General features: G+C 41.0%; 1 protein-coding gene across 1 annotated transcript in view; it reads right to left on the bottom strand.

The window, feature by feature from the left end:
• Positions 1 to 12,394, bottom strand: part of Wnt2 (Wnt oncogene analog 2) — a 320,844-nt gene extending 308,450 nt beyond the window's left edge. Inside the window, exon 1 of the mRNA XM_071597722.1 lies at positions 11,763 to 12,394. Coding sequence (XP_071453823.1) covers positions 11,763 to 11,875 — 113 coding nt within the window. The 5' untranslated portion in view covers positions 11,876 to 12,394. The remainder of the gene's footprint in view (positions 1 to 11,762) is intronic.
• Between the last annotated feature and the right edge of the window lie 4,621 nt (positions 12,395 to 17,015).

The following is a 17,015-nucleotide window of genomic DNA, read 5'->3' as shown; positions in this document are numbered from 1 at the left end:
GCGCTTATGTGTTTCTTCGCTCGAGTCGTAAATGCCGCGCTCTTAAAATGTCCATATGATCTCAAGGAGCCCACAATTTTAAAACGGTTTAAATTGCTCAGGTTGAGATATAATTGAGACGCTCAAATACTTTATGGTGCCAACAGTATTTTATAGAGTAACATTCATATTATTTTACATATCTATGGATATCAGTGACATACCAGAGAAGTTATAGAGAAGCCATAGTGCCACGATTCACATTTTTTTCAATCAATTCAATTATATTTTATTTTCTACTGGGAAAATGAATGGAATTTTGAATAATTTGAAAATTTAAATTCCCTTAAGTTGGACTGAGAGCAATAAAGGTGAACAAACGTGAGGAAAGCATGAGAAAGCCACGAGGGTGAGGAAATGAATGTAGCCTTTTTCGGAAATCGAAATGCCTTGACTGAATGTAATACGCTGGTATTGGAAAGGAGTTATGTGTAACGTTGTGAATTAGAACTATGTATTGATAAGAATTTAATAGTTTGGCTAAATATTTTGAAAGCGTATGATTAAAGTAATAGGAAATTACATTTTTACTTCGGTTTCGATACACAGGCGTCCAGATACCTTGGCCTACTTTGATGCTGTTATATGCCAATGTTAGTTTTATCGTATTTATTAAGTATTCTGCGTAAATCAGTTGTAAATAAATAAGTTATTGTGAAAAATATTAAATAGAGGTTTTATTCATTTATTGTGGTATTCTAGTGGTTAGGTTATTCAAGAATAACCCTACGGGTCCGAATCCGACTGCTAATGTCTTTCTTTCTTCCTTCCGACCTTTTGCTTTACCCAAAATAAGTGATTTTTCGGGTGTCAGAGGTTCCTGGGAAAGCACATTTGGTATTAATTCAACGATTATTTATTACTCTTCGGTACGAATACTTTGCCTCCCAGCATATGATTATGTACAAAATGTACTGAGATCACGTCTAGTAAATGGTATTAATGAACAGGCTACCATGTAGTTACTTTCATTTTATTGAGTGAAAATTGATTTAGTTAATTTTTAAATATAGGGATAGTCAATGGCTTAAATAACCTTCAAATCAGCCTTACAATTGTCACGTCCCATGTTCTTAAAAAGTCCTACATAAACTACGATCTATCAATGATATGAATTCAAACTTCGGATAGCTCCAGCTGCCCATATTAGTTAAAAATAATTCATGAATGATCTATTAAGAAATTATTGAGATAGTCGAAAAACCAAATACCTCGCCACCTTATCGTAGGCAAGAACGATTGCCCGACGCATCCCGGGTAATTTACAACCACCGCATCCTATGCTTCACGAATCGCTAGGCGCTTATAAATCATCCATCACGACCCTCAATACTTCTCAATGCATCTCCCTTTATCCGAGACATCTATCCTTTTACGAAGCACGCCACACACGCATGGCGCGGGACATGAAAAATAAAGAAAGAATGGAGGAACGCAAAAAGGAGAAGTAATAGCGATAGGGGTATCTCTCACTCGGCTCGCTCAAGACGAGCAAATCCGCTTTCACCCTCACCCCTTTCGCACTGACCTATGGCACTAACAGGTGGGGGGGGGAGAGAAAGATTCCCCCTTTCTTTTACCTCCACCCCCAGAGGCAAAAGATGGGCCCTGGTCTTCGGTTGCAATCGTGCGGAAGATGATGATTCTGCGGGAACAACGGCAAGACGGCTGGCTGATGGCGCCGCATCGTTCAATCGCCTCCCGACGCCCAAAGCCCTTCATGAAATGCCGTGGGCTCAGTTCTAACGAGCCAGTATGACAAGCCAAGAAGGTCCGACGCATCACTCAGCCTCCCATTCTCCATCGCGATACACAACGGCTCATCTGTGTTTGGCGTCAATGCTCAGGGTGATTGCTCTCAGTTCTTTCCATTCGTCGTTCTTTCTTCCCATTCGTCTGGTTCGTTCCCTTCACCCACAAGGAGGCGCGGGTGAAATAGAGCAGCCGATAATGACCAAACAACCGCTGCAATTCATTTCAACGGTCTACGCGATTATTCTTTTGTTTAAAAAACTGCGCGCTGCACACGCATACAATGTTTCAAGGATATTTATTTATTATAGAAGTTTTTACCTTAACATTTTACACTAATGCCTTGTCCCCACTTTATCCAACAGCGTTACATTTGAATAATTCGGTTTCAGATCCGCAATTAAGTTTTAAAAATGGATTTATTCATTGTTTTTGCATTCATTTATGTCCCTTTTGACCGAATTGGAATCACTTACAGTTCACAGCGTATTCACAAAAACGGAATGGACATAGGTATACGCAAGATTAATTAATGAATATGGCCAATGCTAATGTGTTGGTGAGTGTATATATTTTCCGACCTTTACTGAACGGAAGTAATAGTATCTAATTTCCGTCGGTATTAATTACAAAAAACGTTCTTGGCACTAAAGTTTATTTATTACATGAAGCTTCCTAACTTGAAGTACTACGAGGTAACACTTAATATCACTCTTTACGAAATTTATCTCCGCAAATTTGAGCAGTAAAACTCAAATAATTCTTTAGCTCCAAAAACGTCTTTGCTAATGATGGACAATCGCCTGGAGATTAGTGGATGTGCTCTGATCCAAAAAAACTTGTATTATATGACTCAAGAGCTCACATGCAGCAGTAAGTGTGGATGAAACTACAGCTTCCAATTTTCTCATATCAAGAATATTCCCATTTGGGTCTCTTAATACTAATAATTTTACTCGAGTACGAACTTATTTCTTTGCCCTTTATTATTATTCTGCTTCCACTTCAATTATTCATTCAATTACGCACCTCACGAATTCGTTGTCAATTATTGATTTCATTTCACCTGCATTTTCGCGTGGTCACATCTACATACCTGTATATCCATACAAATGAATGACTGATCATGAATTGAATATAAATGTTCAAGTTTGGGAGACAAGCATTCCCATTTCTCTGAAAAAAGAACCTAAAGTGGTTGTTTTGCATGTTCCTGGGGAAATGATGGAAAAAAACTAGGTCATAACGCATTTAAATTGAAAGATTGACGGAGCTTATATTGAACTGGCCTCCGAAATCACCAACGTGCGTTTCATCCCATGAGCAACAGGATATATTAAAACACCCCTCATCGTTTCAACCTGCGGAACTCTCTTCCGTTTACATTAAGTTAACCTTCAGCCATGTTTCCTCTCCATAATTCATGTGTTGACCTAATAATTCAACTAGCCCAAATATTATAAACGCCTCAGCAGTTCCTTTGGATTCCAAAGTCCAATACTTTTCCATTCTTCAGCTCTCTATTTTGAAGGCTGCATATATATATATATATATATATATATATATATATATATATATATATATATATATATATATATTTATATATATATATATTAGGATTAGGATACATATCCTAATAAACCATCATTCGGGTTGAATATTGTTGAGGATACATTCATGTAATTGTTTATACGCCTTGCAGTTAGTTATATGGTTCTGTAACCTGGAAAGAGTATGTATCCGAAAGACCTTTTATGAAGCCTACACGAAATTTAAAAAGAGATCAAATCCACGGACGAATAAGTCTCAAGAGAAAATATGAATAGCGGTTTGTAGGTTCATTCCTCCGTAAAATTCAAATGAACTCTTTATCTCATTATTAAGGGTGACTTTTCACCTGAACTCAGAAGACATTCCGATAGACATGACTTCAGCGTATGTGTTTTAACTGATGTTTCCTCCGGCTGCCGATATAATAGACGTCAGCATAGTCCCTTCAAAGAAACTTCAGTAAAAACCGCTGATTGATCGATGACTTGAATCAAATTCACGGAGCGGGTCGATAGAAAAGCTCTCAGATGGGATGATATATTACGAATATTAATACTTACGAGTCATAAATATTGGCATATCTTTAATCTTAAACACCAAGGCATTACGTATGCATTTCTTACACCTCAGAGATGGAAACATAACGAAGTTATTCAAGTTTTCATCCGGTTTATTATACGTACATGTATCTGAAAGGATTGGGAGAAAAAATATTTTCAAGCTTTTCCTAGGGGTAGCGTTTTTGCTTATTGCAAAATGATTTTCTGTTCGATTCATTAATAGATAATCTGATAAGATTTGTACTTCAAAATGAGACGCATTTTAAAATTTTTTTCATTCAATATTTGTTGAATATTCTAATAATATATTTATACAAAATTATATCTTTAAATGTTTTCCCGCATTATTCGTCATTAATTTCTGTTAGCATTCCGTCTATAATTGAATTAAAGAAGCTGCCCTGTTAGAGCGAAATGAGTTCCCTAGATTAAGTCAACGAAAATAAATTAAAATAACCTTTAACAACAAGCCTAATCATCTAAGTTTTACAAATATCAATCCAGGGAACTATTTCCGCATGAACTATGTTTAAAGGCGCTTGGAACATGGCGAAAAACTCTACTTGAATTTATACGGAGATAAGGATGTGAAACCATCACGCAGGGATTTATCGATTCCAAGTATCGAGAAAACAAATCTATCGCCTAAGTTGAGCTGTCGACATGGATCACAAGAAATTTAATCTATCATAGTCTCGCTACGTCGCTGGCCGATAAAGAGGGACTGGACAAGGTTAAAATTCAAATCTCCTCCGGAATCAATTGAAAATAAATGACTTCTGCGGAAAGTTCGCCAGAGAAAAATATAAGTGGATGCATTTAAAAATGTTACGGGTGAACGAAAATTAGCGAGGGTAGATGAGCAAGGAGAGGGAGAGGGGATGTTCCTCCATAGAGTACGCAAATGGCTATATCACTTCCCGGCATTTATATCGGCCGCCGTAACCCTCCCACCCTCGTGTCACCACTCTCCAACCCCTCCCGCTCGCTCTCCGCACCCCACCCCCTCCGGGTCTCACTTCCGAGAATACTGCGGCCAACCTCTCCCTCGCCACCCCCGTGGAACCTTGCGTGCATGCAGCCTATAAGATGCGATAGGGACAGTGGCGGGCCGGCTGCTTTCTTTTCCTTGTTTATTTTTTCTAGAAGCGGCGAAAGAGGGTAATATCTATGAGGGGGACAAGAGAGAGCGTGTGAGAGAGGAAGATAGTGAGGTGGAAGTTAGAGCAAGCAGGTTGAAATCAGGTGGGTGTGTGAGAGGGGGATTAACGAGGAGGAAAATAAAATTGGGGGCGGGGGAAGGTGAGGTGAGAAAGAAATAAGAGGAGATATGTGATCTACGCAAACAAATAATTGACGATATAATGAACCGAGAGTTTTGGCTACAACTTTGCGATGGATGACTCACAAAAGAAAGGGTTAACATTTCTTAAAAACAACTGAGAAAACGTTCGTGAATTTGGCAAAAATCTTTGAACTAAGGAGAAAATAGCTTCTCACTTTAGGGGCAACGAGGAATGTGTGGAATCGGTTTTCTCGTAAAAATGTGTCATGAGATAACTACCTAGGTGTGGTAGCCTATTTGGTATTATCATAAGAGTAACGATTATTTAATCAATAAATTAGTATTTGGCAGTACCCACCCATGCAAAAATAGACTACGTGCCAATAATGCAGAAATTAAAATTTAAAAATGCAATCGAAAGGAGATAAATGAAGGAAAATTGTAGGTGGATTTAGTAGAGCGAAGTAAAAACTAATATTTTACTAATATATAATATGCTTGAGTTAGTCATTGCTTGAGAATTATTTCGTTACAGGCAATCCCAGTAGCAATAGGAAAACCTATAAGATTTTGAAATACTACGCTTTAAATAAATTAATAACACAGGAGTAAGCTATTCAAGCCATTTTATATCCCATCCTTATAATCACCAAAACTTTACTGAAACAAAAATCTAATAATGTACCAAGTTTCTGTTGATACAGTGAGGGTTCAAACCCTGGGGTACAAAATAAACAGCCTTTCACTTTGCTTCTGACCTATCCTTTATTTTTAAAACACAACTTTTACGCAAATAGATTTGAATCTAAATGTTTTCCTTTCATCAGATCGAGGAATTAAAACAAGAAAAATTTCCGTCTATTTATGGCATATGCTTTAAGAACAATGCATCATATTACGAAATTATCACCAGGAAAGGTTTTTTTAAAATCATGAAATGAAAAAAAATTATTTCAAAATGTACATATACACTCCAGGAAATCTCATGATTCTTCTTTATTAAAAGTAATTAATCTCTGTTACAGTAAAAAATTTCGGCATTCAACCACTTGAATTTCGGTATTCAACCACTCATAATACTTAGATATTTGTAAAATATTAAGTTTTTTAAGGACAGACCAAAAGGAGTAAATACAAAAGAAAGTAAGACAAAAAAATGAAAAAGGAAGAACAAACGGCGTCTGTTAAACTTTTTCACAGAAGAAAGGATAACCGATGAATGATTGATAGCTAAAATATCACCCAATGGGCTCAAGGCTTTGAAAGGACCGTGAACTCGAAAGCACGACCCTTGAGTCACGAATGCTATGGGGAGCATTTGAAGCTCTGTTCACCAAGGTCAGCAAAAAATAAATTAAAAATTATCCGAGGGGTTGAAGATAGAGAAAAGGCATTGCTGGGAGAGAGACAGATGGCAGAACAAGGGGAAGTGGAAGAGCAAGATAGCCGTAAAAGAAGCACTCAAATGGAAAGATAATGTGAAAATATAGTGACGAAAGAGTGGGAGCCGATGCACCAGAAATAAGGCAGACAAGAAAAGTCAATAAAGGGGAACCAAGAGAAGGGAGTGATCACACTGGATTTGGAATGCACGCGGTAAGATATATGTATACTAATAGATATATCTAGACACATTAATAAAATCAGAGGTTAGAGTCTTATCCAACTCAAATTTAAAACTTTATTCTAAGGTATCGTCAAAAGATAAGGGCGAAAGTGGACGAAATAAAACAAAATTTTCTTATAAATGGTGAGCCTTCCTAAATCTTCATGTAATTATAATAGTTGGGCATGCATGATTGACGAGGTTATAAAAATTATACCCTTGTTATACCTTATCAGATATTTATGAAGTTGAAAAGCTAAACAAAATAAAAACTGTATCAAATGAGAGAGTATTTAGAAATCTTCATCTGATCAGTAAATATTGTGGCATTTTGGTGATATACATAGTTAAGTATCCAGGTGAAAGATCACATCCAGTTATAGAGTGTAAACCGTCTCGTGAATTTATTTAGTCAGGCGATTTTTAAAGTAGATAATATTTTAAATACGCAAGGCGTTATTAATATGATTATCTCTTGCTATCACCAAACATTATGAAGCCGGCCATTTAAAGGGAACCACAACGGTACAGCGGCTCTGATACCATCAATTTAGGGCCGAATTCTGAATATTAAGCTTTTAAATCTCGACGGATGATAAAGAGGAGGGGGATGACAGATAAGCAGGAATGACTGTTTGCATAAAAGGTGGGTGCTTTAAGCGGAGGTTTCCATAATACATGAGCGGAGAGAGATGCAATGTCACGCCCGATCCACGCTGGAAAGTGGATCATTTCGAACGGGCTTTCAGGGAACGTTCGCAGCGTATAATGCCCGTCCTCGGCCGTTTTGTGCTATCGACTGCTGACTCAATCTCGGGAGGAGTCGGCGGATATGTTGACGCGTTAATTTGCCATCGCACGCCTCATAAGCTCTGAGGGACTGAGGATATCGATAGCCCGACGTTTGAATGAGGTACTATTTTCCCGTATGCTATCCAAACGGACCAATGAGATGGAAAGGATGAGTGGAAGAAGGATTAAAATCGTATTACACCACCGAAGGGTTTCAAATGGATTCACCAACACATATCTCTATGTAAAAGTCCCTACATGAAATTATGCTCATATTAGTCCTCCTTTGAATTGTTATAGGTTATGAGCGCATTCATTGGAACAGCAATGTCAAATTATTTCACTGTTTTTATAAGACTCAATCATTTCGAAAAAATTGTATTCTACCAAAAAGTCTCTTCTGGTGATTAAAAAATCAAAACCTAATTAATATACGGAGATAAATATTTCTTTATTCATTTTGTATAATAAAATGTATCCACACAAACAGTTGAAAATAAATGCATCTATTCCTTATATTTTTTTCGAGCTCATTACGTGATTTTTACAACTGTAAATTAAGAACTCTGATCGATTAGCTTTCTCATGCTCAACGTAAATGAGACGTAAAACAATACGGCAATAACCGAGTGTTTTCTCGATTAAATGGAGACCCAGGCGACTACCACAAATCATAAACCTTTCATACATTTGCACCTTATTTTTTAATACAAATCATTGTCACCGCAGCATTACATGTTATCTGGATCAGTGAGTAAGTTGCAAACATTGAATATTTAATGAATGAGTAAAAAATTAATCCCATACGTGAATCTAGTTCCAAAAACCTTTAACATAAACGCATACTCATTATTATTTCTTCAAGAAGAAATTTGGCAAAATTAGCATCTAGCCTGTTTGATATGCAGTGAGAAGAGAGAAGCATAAACTTAAAATTTACCAGAAACTAATCTATTAAACCGCTTTTATTTTCCATAGAAAAAATCAAAACCAATCCCAATCCCGTGCGCCCTTATGTACCTGCGTCCTTGAGTATTAGAGAGATTTGATATATTTGAGTTGAATGTATTTTGCCATAATTTTATTTCCAAAATGAAAGAGAATTTATGCTTCGTAAAATACAAACGGTAATCATATTTATTATTATAACAGTTCAAATTTTATAAACCAAAGATTATTGTGAGCGATTTCATCGTGGAAAACAAATAATTCAGTTTTAATTCATTATCTGATAACGGAGATTTCAACGTCTGATGTAGAAAAATAAATTTTCCAAGCAACGCGTTCGCCATTGATGCGAAATATTTTTTAACCATTGACTCAGAGCACTATTTCTTGAGCGTTCATCTTTTATCATTAGTATAAATAAAAAATAATAAGTTCAAGGCGCGCTAATACTTCACATAGTTGTACCCGCCACAAACGATATGAATAATGATTAAAAGTATTTATTTTGTGAAGGCTGTAGTAAAGCAAATATGTGCTGCGTATTACTCAGAATAATAAGCTATTTTTATTAATAATAAATTTAAATTGATAATTTAACTGAAAATATAATAATGCTATTAGAAGTATATTATTGCTATAATAACGATATTAGAAGCAATGAGTAGAGGTCCTTAGTCAACACCGTCATTAGAAATGCATAATTTGAATTGGATTCACCTCATAGATAAAAATTAACCCTATAAATTATTAAAATAGACGAATACTATTTATATTTAGCGTATTCGGGCAAATGATATCAGGAATTAACCGTTTGAAAACCGAAATACATATAGACATTTTTTAAAAGTTCGTTGGCTTCAAATTATACCCTCTTGACACTTTATCACAATTTACTGGTAATTTATCGAAAAATCAGTATTTATAATTATGATGATTTACAGCAATATTTCTTTGGAAAAAAGGCGTTTAGGTTCATGTATGTTGGTGTCATGTTGTAAGGTTAAGTTATGAAAGCATTAACAATGTGAAATTATTCAATCTAAAAAAATGAAAATATTTTTGAAGGAAAAAACTTCACTGTATTATGACACCTTTTAATACAATTCCATTCTTTGGGGAAAATATTACATTCACATTGAAATGATACATTTTAAGTAAAGCAGTTACGGATCAATGATATTTCAAATGACAAACATCCAGGGTAATTTTATAAAATATACTTCCGGAATAAAATTACTCAAAGTTTTATGGAAACTTCTTCAGGCATAAAGATATATTAATACTTTGTTTCAATTTCCCCCAGACGTATACGTAATACACAAAAATGATTGATTGCATAAAACTGTGGTAATTTAATCTTTTTTGTGCGAAGTAAATTAATATCCACGCAATAAATTTGAAATGAGTATCTAAACGAATATATTCCATAAACGGAACTACCGCTTGGGTGTTTTTATATCATTCAAATTTTACTCTTGAAAGCGTGCGGTCTGGAAGGAAACACTAAAAACCTTCATATTAATGGAAATCACTTGAAATTTAAGAAATAAATGGAATATTATGGATGCTCCCCCCTGTTGAGGCCGATTACAAGTTTTAATTCAAAACGCAGTATCAAAACAGTAGTGGCAAATTGTTTCCTTATCATGGAGTCCTAATAATCTCAAAATTAACACCGCACCATTAATCTGTTTGGGTTTGGGGCAGAACAACGCCAAAGTCTTTGAGCGGTCCGGAACCACACCAGGCGCAAACAAGTGGGGCAAACAGACGACTGTGTGATGATGAACGCCTTCTGTCACGCATCATCAGAGAATGGGACGGATTGACATAAGGGAAGACTGCAGCCGACAAAGTGTCAGGGCCTCTGCGAACGTATGTATCAGCTTGCTTCCCCGAGTTAACGCCAGAGGAATAGCAATTGCGGCTCGTTTTTGCTTCTAAACGGTGTATCATGCGTACCACTGATACCCCTGCTCCCATCCTCATGGAGGAACTGCGGAAAGGAAACCATGTTCCTCGTTGGGCTACGGTAGATTGCAAAATATTTTTCTCATTTTCATACGGTTGAATTCCTTTGGTGGTCTCAGCACAATTAAGAAAATCGTTGGATATCACTCTTGAGTTATTTCATCAGCGGGGGCACAGTCATCGACTTAACATTTATATTCCAAGAAACTGTGGGAGATGCCGCAGCAGTAACTTTAAACGGAGTCATCCGCTAATATGCATTTCGGTACAGCAATTTCAGAGCGTAAACATTATTTTCCTTGACCGGTATTCGAACCCGGATTCCTCGATGTCCGGCCGAGTGCTTCAGTCAGTTAAGCTATCGAGGCGTCCTCTTAAATTTCAAGTATCATTTAAAAATTTCCAAGTTTTAGAGGACACCTCGTTAGTTTAACTGGCTAAAGCACTCGGCCAAGCATCGAGGGATCCGGGTTCGAAACCCGGTCAAGGCGAATGAATCTGTAACTGTTGCATTGAAACTTGTTTTTTTTTAAATATAAAACTGCATTAAATAGAACGGAAAACCTCCAGTGAAAATATTTGAAAATAGTTCACTACAACATTACTCACTAGTTCACACACTAATTCCCAATTTTTTTTAGAATATTTGCGACCAAAATATTTCACGCGTTTCATAGCTACATGTACAAAGGTTTCTTGAAAGAACGGATGATTGCATATTGGAAAGAATGAATGTATTTAAATGAGCAGAATAGCTTCATGTTCTCATCACCCGATAAATTGATGTTGCATTAAATGTTTTTATTGCAGTTTGCCTAATGCAATCATCATTATTTATGCGTTTGCACTTGTTGCACGTTATTAAGATTGATACTGAAATTATTTTTTTCGAAAAAATGATAAATATTAGTACTCCATCACTCCAATAGCTTCGGCATAAATTTGGCACAAAAATTTTTCTTTTCCTCACTTAAAGACTGATTTGAATCATGAAACGATATAGTTTTCACGAGGAATAACTTTTAACGTAAAACTTCGTCACACGCATTTAATTTAGTAAATAAACATGGAATAGTAACCCCTTAATTCCGATTCGAAAAATACTGCCATACCGATGGTTTTCTTTTGCACCGTCACTAGCAGCTCTAAGAACCACATTTAGCCAATAATTCTTGCAAAATTCCAACGAAAAAAAAAACAGTGGTTTTAAGTGATTTCAAGGTCTACCCCCAATAAATCTCCGTTTTTATTGCCTTACCTGAAATTGTCACCAGACTGAATGAGGACCAGGGCGACCATGAGGCAGAATACTCGGCAGTAGCACCCTTGGGAGACGGGGAGATGACCCATCGCCATCACTGGGTCACCCATCGACCACCCGTAGCACTTCGTCGAAAGGTGCAGAAGTAAACACCTAGGAATTCACCACCTTCGCCTTTTCTTCCTCACTAAATCCACCGAAGGGCACATATCACTCACAAACGGGAGGGACTCGAACACAACTCGTGGGAATCGAAACCTTTTCCGACGGTCTCTCCACGCAGGGAACCAAGGTAGACGAATACGTTTCAAACAATGACGGACAAGAAGACACTCGATTCAAGTACTTGTAGTGATAAATCTTTCACGGAAAGGCAGCGGACGATCCCTCCGATCACTTCTCTTCTAGGACAGAAGAGGGCCGTCGCAAAATTCCCGACAATTATATCTCGAAAATTACCATCTCTGAATCGGAGAAATACAATATTTGCGAACCTGATCTCCCACTCGCACAAATAAAGAACGAACTAAAAACTCCCAACTCCACGAATTCTGATTCTCCACTTTTTCCCTCTCGTGCTCCTCTCTCTCCTCCTCAGTACTAGAACCAATTAACCGTGACAACGTTACTTTTCAACGCCCTCTCCACATCCGCACGTAGATTTGTATCTTCCCCTCCCGCCCCTCGCCCATTTACCCACCCCACCGTCACTTCCCTCCCCTCTGCTCACTCACAATGCACACAAAACACTCGCAGTGCTCCTTCGGACGATGGAAGGGAGCAGAACTGGGAAAAAGAGTAGCCACAGTGAGTGCAGGACACGGGAGAGAAGGAAAGGGAGGAGATTTCGGGGCGTGAAACAAGAAAGAGTGAGAGAGAGAGACTCTTATAGAGCAATATAAAAGCCGTAATATATATTTATATGCACGAACATGCACACGTCTCAGAGTGCGGACGCGATTGACTCGGGCACGCGGATGACAACACCGGAGTACGTAAAACCGAGTTCTCTTCTTTCTGTTCTTTTTCGAAATAGATCCCAGTCCCTCTTTCGCCGACTTTCATTTAAGAACGATTTTTTTTTCTTTCTCTCTATCTCTCTCTCTCTCGAAGTAATGATACCGGCGCGGAATTCCTCCCGAACCGGTAATGAGGCGGAGGATTCCCGTCTCGGCAAAAGCTCCCCGTCGTCGCTAGGAGCAAGTCTCAACACTTAAATAAACAACCCAAAGCGACCCCAAAACCGTCCCTTTTTGCATCACTGACGTCGCACGGTTGCACTTTGAGTGAGGGAGTTCACAAATTATTCACAGGTCTCGGAAAGGGAGGTGGGCGCTTGGCGGAAGGCGAAACAATCCCTCCCCCTTGTCCGCTCACCACTCAAGTTATTGTTTATCTCCACCCCTGAGACCTTTTCCGGGCCGACGTCGGCCTCCTTTTGATGAGGATACCGATCGGAAGAGCTCCCATTCCGGACGCGACGAGGGAAATCAGAACTTGGCTTAACTCGAGCGAACTTTTATCATTTATTTATTTTTTTTGTTGAAAAGACCCCTTTCCCTCCCAGAGGGTGAGAAGCGTAAGAGAAGGAGAGAGAGGGAGGAGGGCCTTCATCAATTATCTCTCCACCTCCTCCACCGTTCCCCCCGCCGCCCGCTACCACCTCCTCCACCACCGACGGCCCGCCTCCTTCCTCCTCCTCCTCCGCCTCCCCCCTCTCCGCCCCTCTCCACTACTCCCCTCACCCTCCTCCATCGGTGGCTCGGAGTCCCCCCGTTACCCGTCCTTAACTCTTTTAGGGGCCGGGATGCTCGTAAGGGGGCCGCCGACGACGGCGCAGGAACCGGGCACCAACGGCGGAGCGAACTCTCGGCCGGGCGGGCGATGCCGCCGACCGGGAAGACAGCTGGCCTCCGTGGATGGACGAGAATCGAGACGGTGTCGATGCTCCTATGGCTCCCGGGATGCGGTCCCCGGAGTCCTCATCGACATCACTTTCGCTTTTTCGGCACTTCCGGAAACTTTGATTGATGAACAAATGGAGGCGCTCGTGCGGGGGACTCCTAGGGAAAAGTAAGAAAATCCTGGGGGACGAGTGCGAACGCCGAAGTTTACGAACGAAGAACCAGATCTCACGGACGAGAACGCTACTACGGAGGCAGGTCAGTCCGTATACCGGCACAGTCCTTCCGGCGATGTCCGGGCGGAGGAAACTGACCACTTCTCGGTGTTTACGGCGAAGGCCTCTTCCCTTCTCGTCGCGGAGATGGACGGCGGTAGATCCTGATCACACTCTCCGCTCAACGCTGTGCATGCTATCTTGGACTACTACCTCCCCGGATGCGGAATGGGCCGGGAATAAGGAAGGCAAGGCATGACATCTTCAATCCCTCACGCAGGGAGATGCGACTGGGTCGGCAAGGGAGAGGTTCGGGGACGGTGGGGAGGAGAGAGAGAGAGAGCGGAAGAATCCGAGAGGAGACCCGGGCCAGTAGGTTGGTTGGCGCGGAGGATTATTTTTTTGGGGAAGGGGGAATGGGAAGAAGAAGAGAGGCGACTTGCAAAAAAAAATCAGGCGCATAAAAATGCGGTAAATTCCGACGAGGCGAATCAACCGTCCGTCCTTTCCTCCACCTCCTCTACCCCGTCTCTTCTTCCCTTAGCGAGACCCAACCCCCACACTAACTCTCCCCCTCCTCCCCACCTCTCTCTCTCTATCTATATATCGAACTCTTTTTGGTTCTCCATCCCGAATCCGGAATCCGCCTTTTCCCTTCGTCCAGGTCTCCCGCTCCGACCGCACCGTCGCCGGAATTTCCTCGGGCCCGCTTAGTCGTGACGGCAGACACCGGCGAGTTGACGACTCAAAACTCCGGCTGGCTTCTTCTCCCTCTCTTCCGACGGGGCTTTCCCCTCAAGCTCGGCCGACGCAGCCTCCGAAGCCGGGATTCTTCCGTCGGGTCTCGCCGACGGCTCCGTCGTCACTACTGTTCTCACGACCGATACTCGGTGAATCTTGTCCTCTACCCTTTGACCTGGAATGATTTCGTCTCAGGGCGTTTGACCTGCATAAAATAAAGCTTGACACTTCCTCTCTCTATCCTTTCGTGTCATCCGGTACTTATGTCTCCCTTAGCGCCACAGTTGTTTGTTCTTTCAAAATCTAATGATTTTCTTGGAGATAATTACAGCAACAGAATTTTAAGTTCATCGTTTCCGCATCAAAGACAGCGCTATGGGTCCTAGGAGATCTGCTTCGGGGCTGGCAGTGACAAAAATGGCCTATCGTAGCTACGAACTTCATTCTTATAAAGGGCCGGTGCACTTGATATAAATGTTACCCTGTCACCAGGTGTCTCTCGATATCATCGCCTTAGTCCAATCGTTCACAAATAAGGTCTCCTTAGGCTTGTAAAGCACCTTTCTGCTTTCAGTTGATTCTCCAATGGACCATTAATAACGGAACTGATATGAATCAAACTGGAAATCTCTTTCAGACGCAAGCTGAAGACTAGGCTACGGCTCTAATCCATTCGAATTCATCAAGGGGCCAAGATATTACATAAAAGTCGTCACCAGATACCTCATCCCACGTTCGATTTTATCGGTGTTATCAAACTCAGGTACACAGGGGTTCCATTACGTTCAAGACACCAGCACACTTACTCGGTGTAGGTTTTTCTTCAGAGCAACACAAAAGAAAAAGTTTTTATCAGTCACTTTGTTTTCCATTACACGCACTACCAATTATATTTTCCACAAGGTCTCCCCTTCAATGGCAGTCAGTCATTAAGTGATTTCGGATGGTTCGAGAATTTAATGCATTTATAAAAATATTGATTTATGTGCGAAAAAATTCCCCAATCAATGAACTGCCTATGGCTGGCCTCAGTTGAATCTTTAAATTTCGATTAATGACTAGGAATACTTGAATAAAATTTGAGTACCTTAAAGTGTACACCCGGTTGCTATTTTTGACTACCTCTGACATAATGTTTGAAAAATTTCGCTCAAGTTAATCGACATCTCCGCTATTTTCTTCTATGAAGTAGGTCAAAGTTGCAGGGACAAAATCTCATCGAACATTCTCTCTCCATCGGTTTTCGCAGGAAACGTGCCCACCTGCGAACTCCTGTAAATGTTTCGATCCCCTCACCACCACTCATCCCCCCTACTCCTGTTCAGTCGCGTGGGCAAAATAAACACCGCGAACCTGGAGTCAAGGCGGCGGCAAGTCGAGAGGGGTTGGAGAGTTTGCCACTCGTGTCAAAACATTTACCGCTGGAGTGGGGGCGGCGCTATCTCTTTGTCAGCCGCCGTCTGAGGAACGGAGAGAGAAGGGGGAAGGTGGCGGCAGTCCACCCCCCTTTTGTCGGCGCGAACTCGTCGAATCTCTCGTCCTATCGTCACACCCTCTTCCTCAACCCACCGCTACCTCTCTCTATCCCTTCACGTCCCACGGCACTCGCAAATACGCGCGCACGCACACACACACACATATACCCAGGTACGTATACGCGCACCTCGCCAAATGCAATCGTGGAACAGAGCCACGCCTCCCTCACTCCTTCCCTCTCCTCTGTCACTCTCGAACGGGAGCGATAGCGATCTAATCGGTGAGCACCGGGGATCCGGGGGAAAGGTAGGAGGGTATGTGTGTGTGTATATGGAATTGAGTGCGATAGGTGGAGTGAGTTAAGGGGAAGGCGGGAGGAGGAAGACTGTCACCCCCGTCTCACTCACGCACACTTCCGCGAATGCACATTCACACACACACGCAAGCGGAAACTCCAAACCTTTCTCTCACTCTCTCCTGCATTTTGTAGTCACTCCCCGACCTTGTAAAAAAAACTTCCAGGGTCGAGCGAGAGGTTTCTAAACAGATAAAAAATAAAAATTATCGCTCGTGAAAAAAAAAATTCCCGAGGGGGTGGAAAAAGGCGAACAGAAACGAAAAGTTGGGAGAAAAGAGAAATAGAGAGGAAGGGAAGGAATTTGCCTATCGGGCACCGACACGCGAGCACTGCCGACCGGACTCCCCGATGGTTAAAGGAGCTCGGTAGCTCATGGACTGCCTATAGGTGTAGTGTGTATACGTCCGGTCGGGGAGGAGAGTTGAGGTTGAGGCCTGGAGAGGGAAGAGGAGGGAGGGAGGAGTGTGGGTAGAAGGAGGGAGGGAAGGAGGGGGCGAGGAGGAGAGGTTGGGGCGGAGCGGAGGGCGGAGGCCAGGTGATGGTGGTGGTGGGGGTG

Source organism: Hetaerina americana, unplaced genomic scaffold, assembly GCF_022747635.1.
Source record: "Hetaerina americana unplaced genomic scaffold, ioHetAmer1.1.p SCAF_10, whole genome shotgun sequence".
Taxonomy (NCBI): domain Eukaryota; kingdom Metazoa; phylum Arthropoda; class Insecta; order Odonata; family Calopterygidae; genus Hetaerina; species Hetaerina americana.
This window is presented reverse-complemented; position numbering and strand designations above follow the sequence as displayed.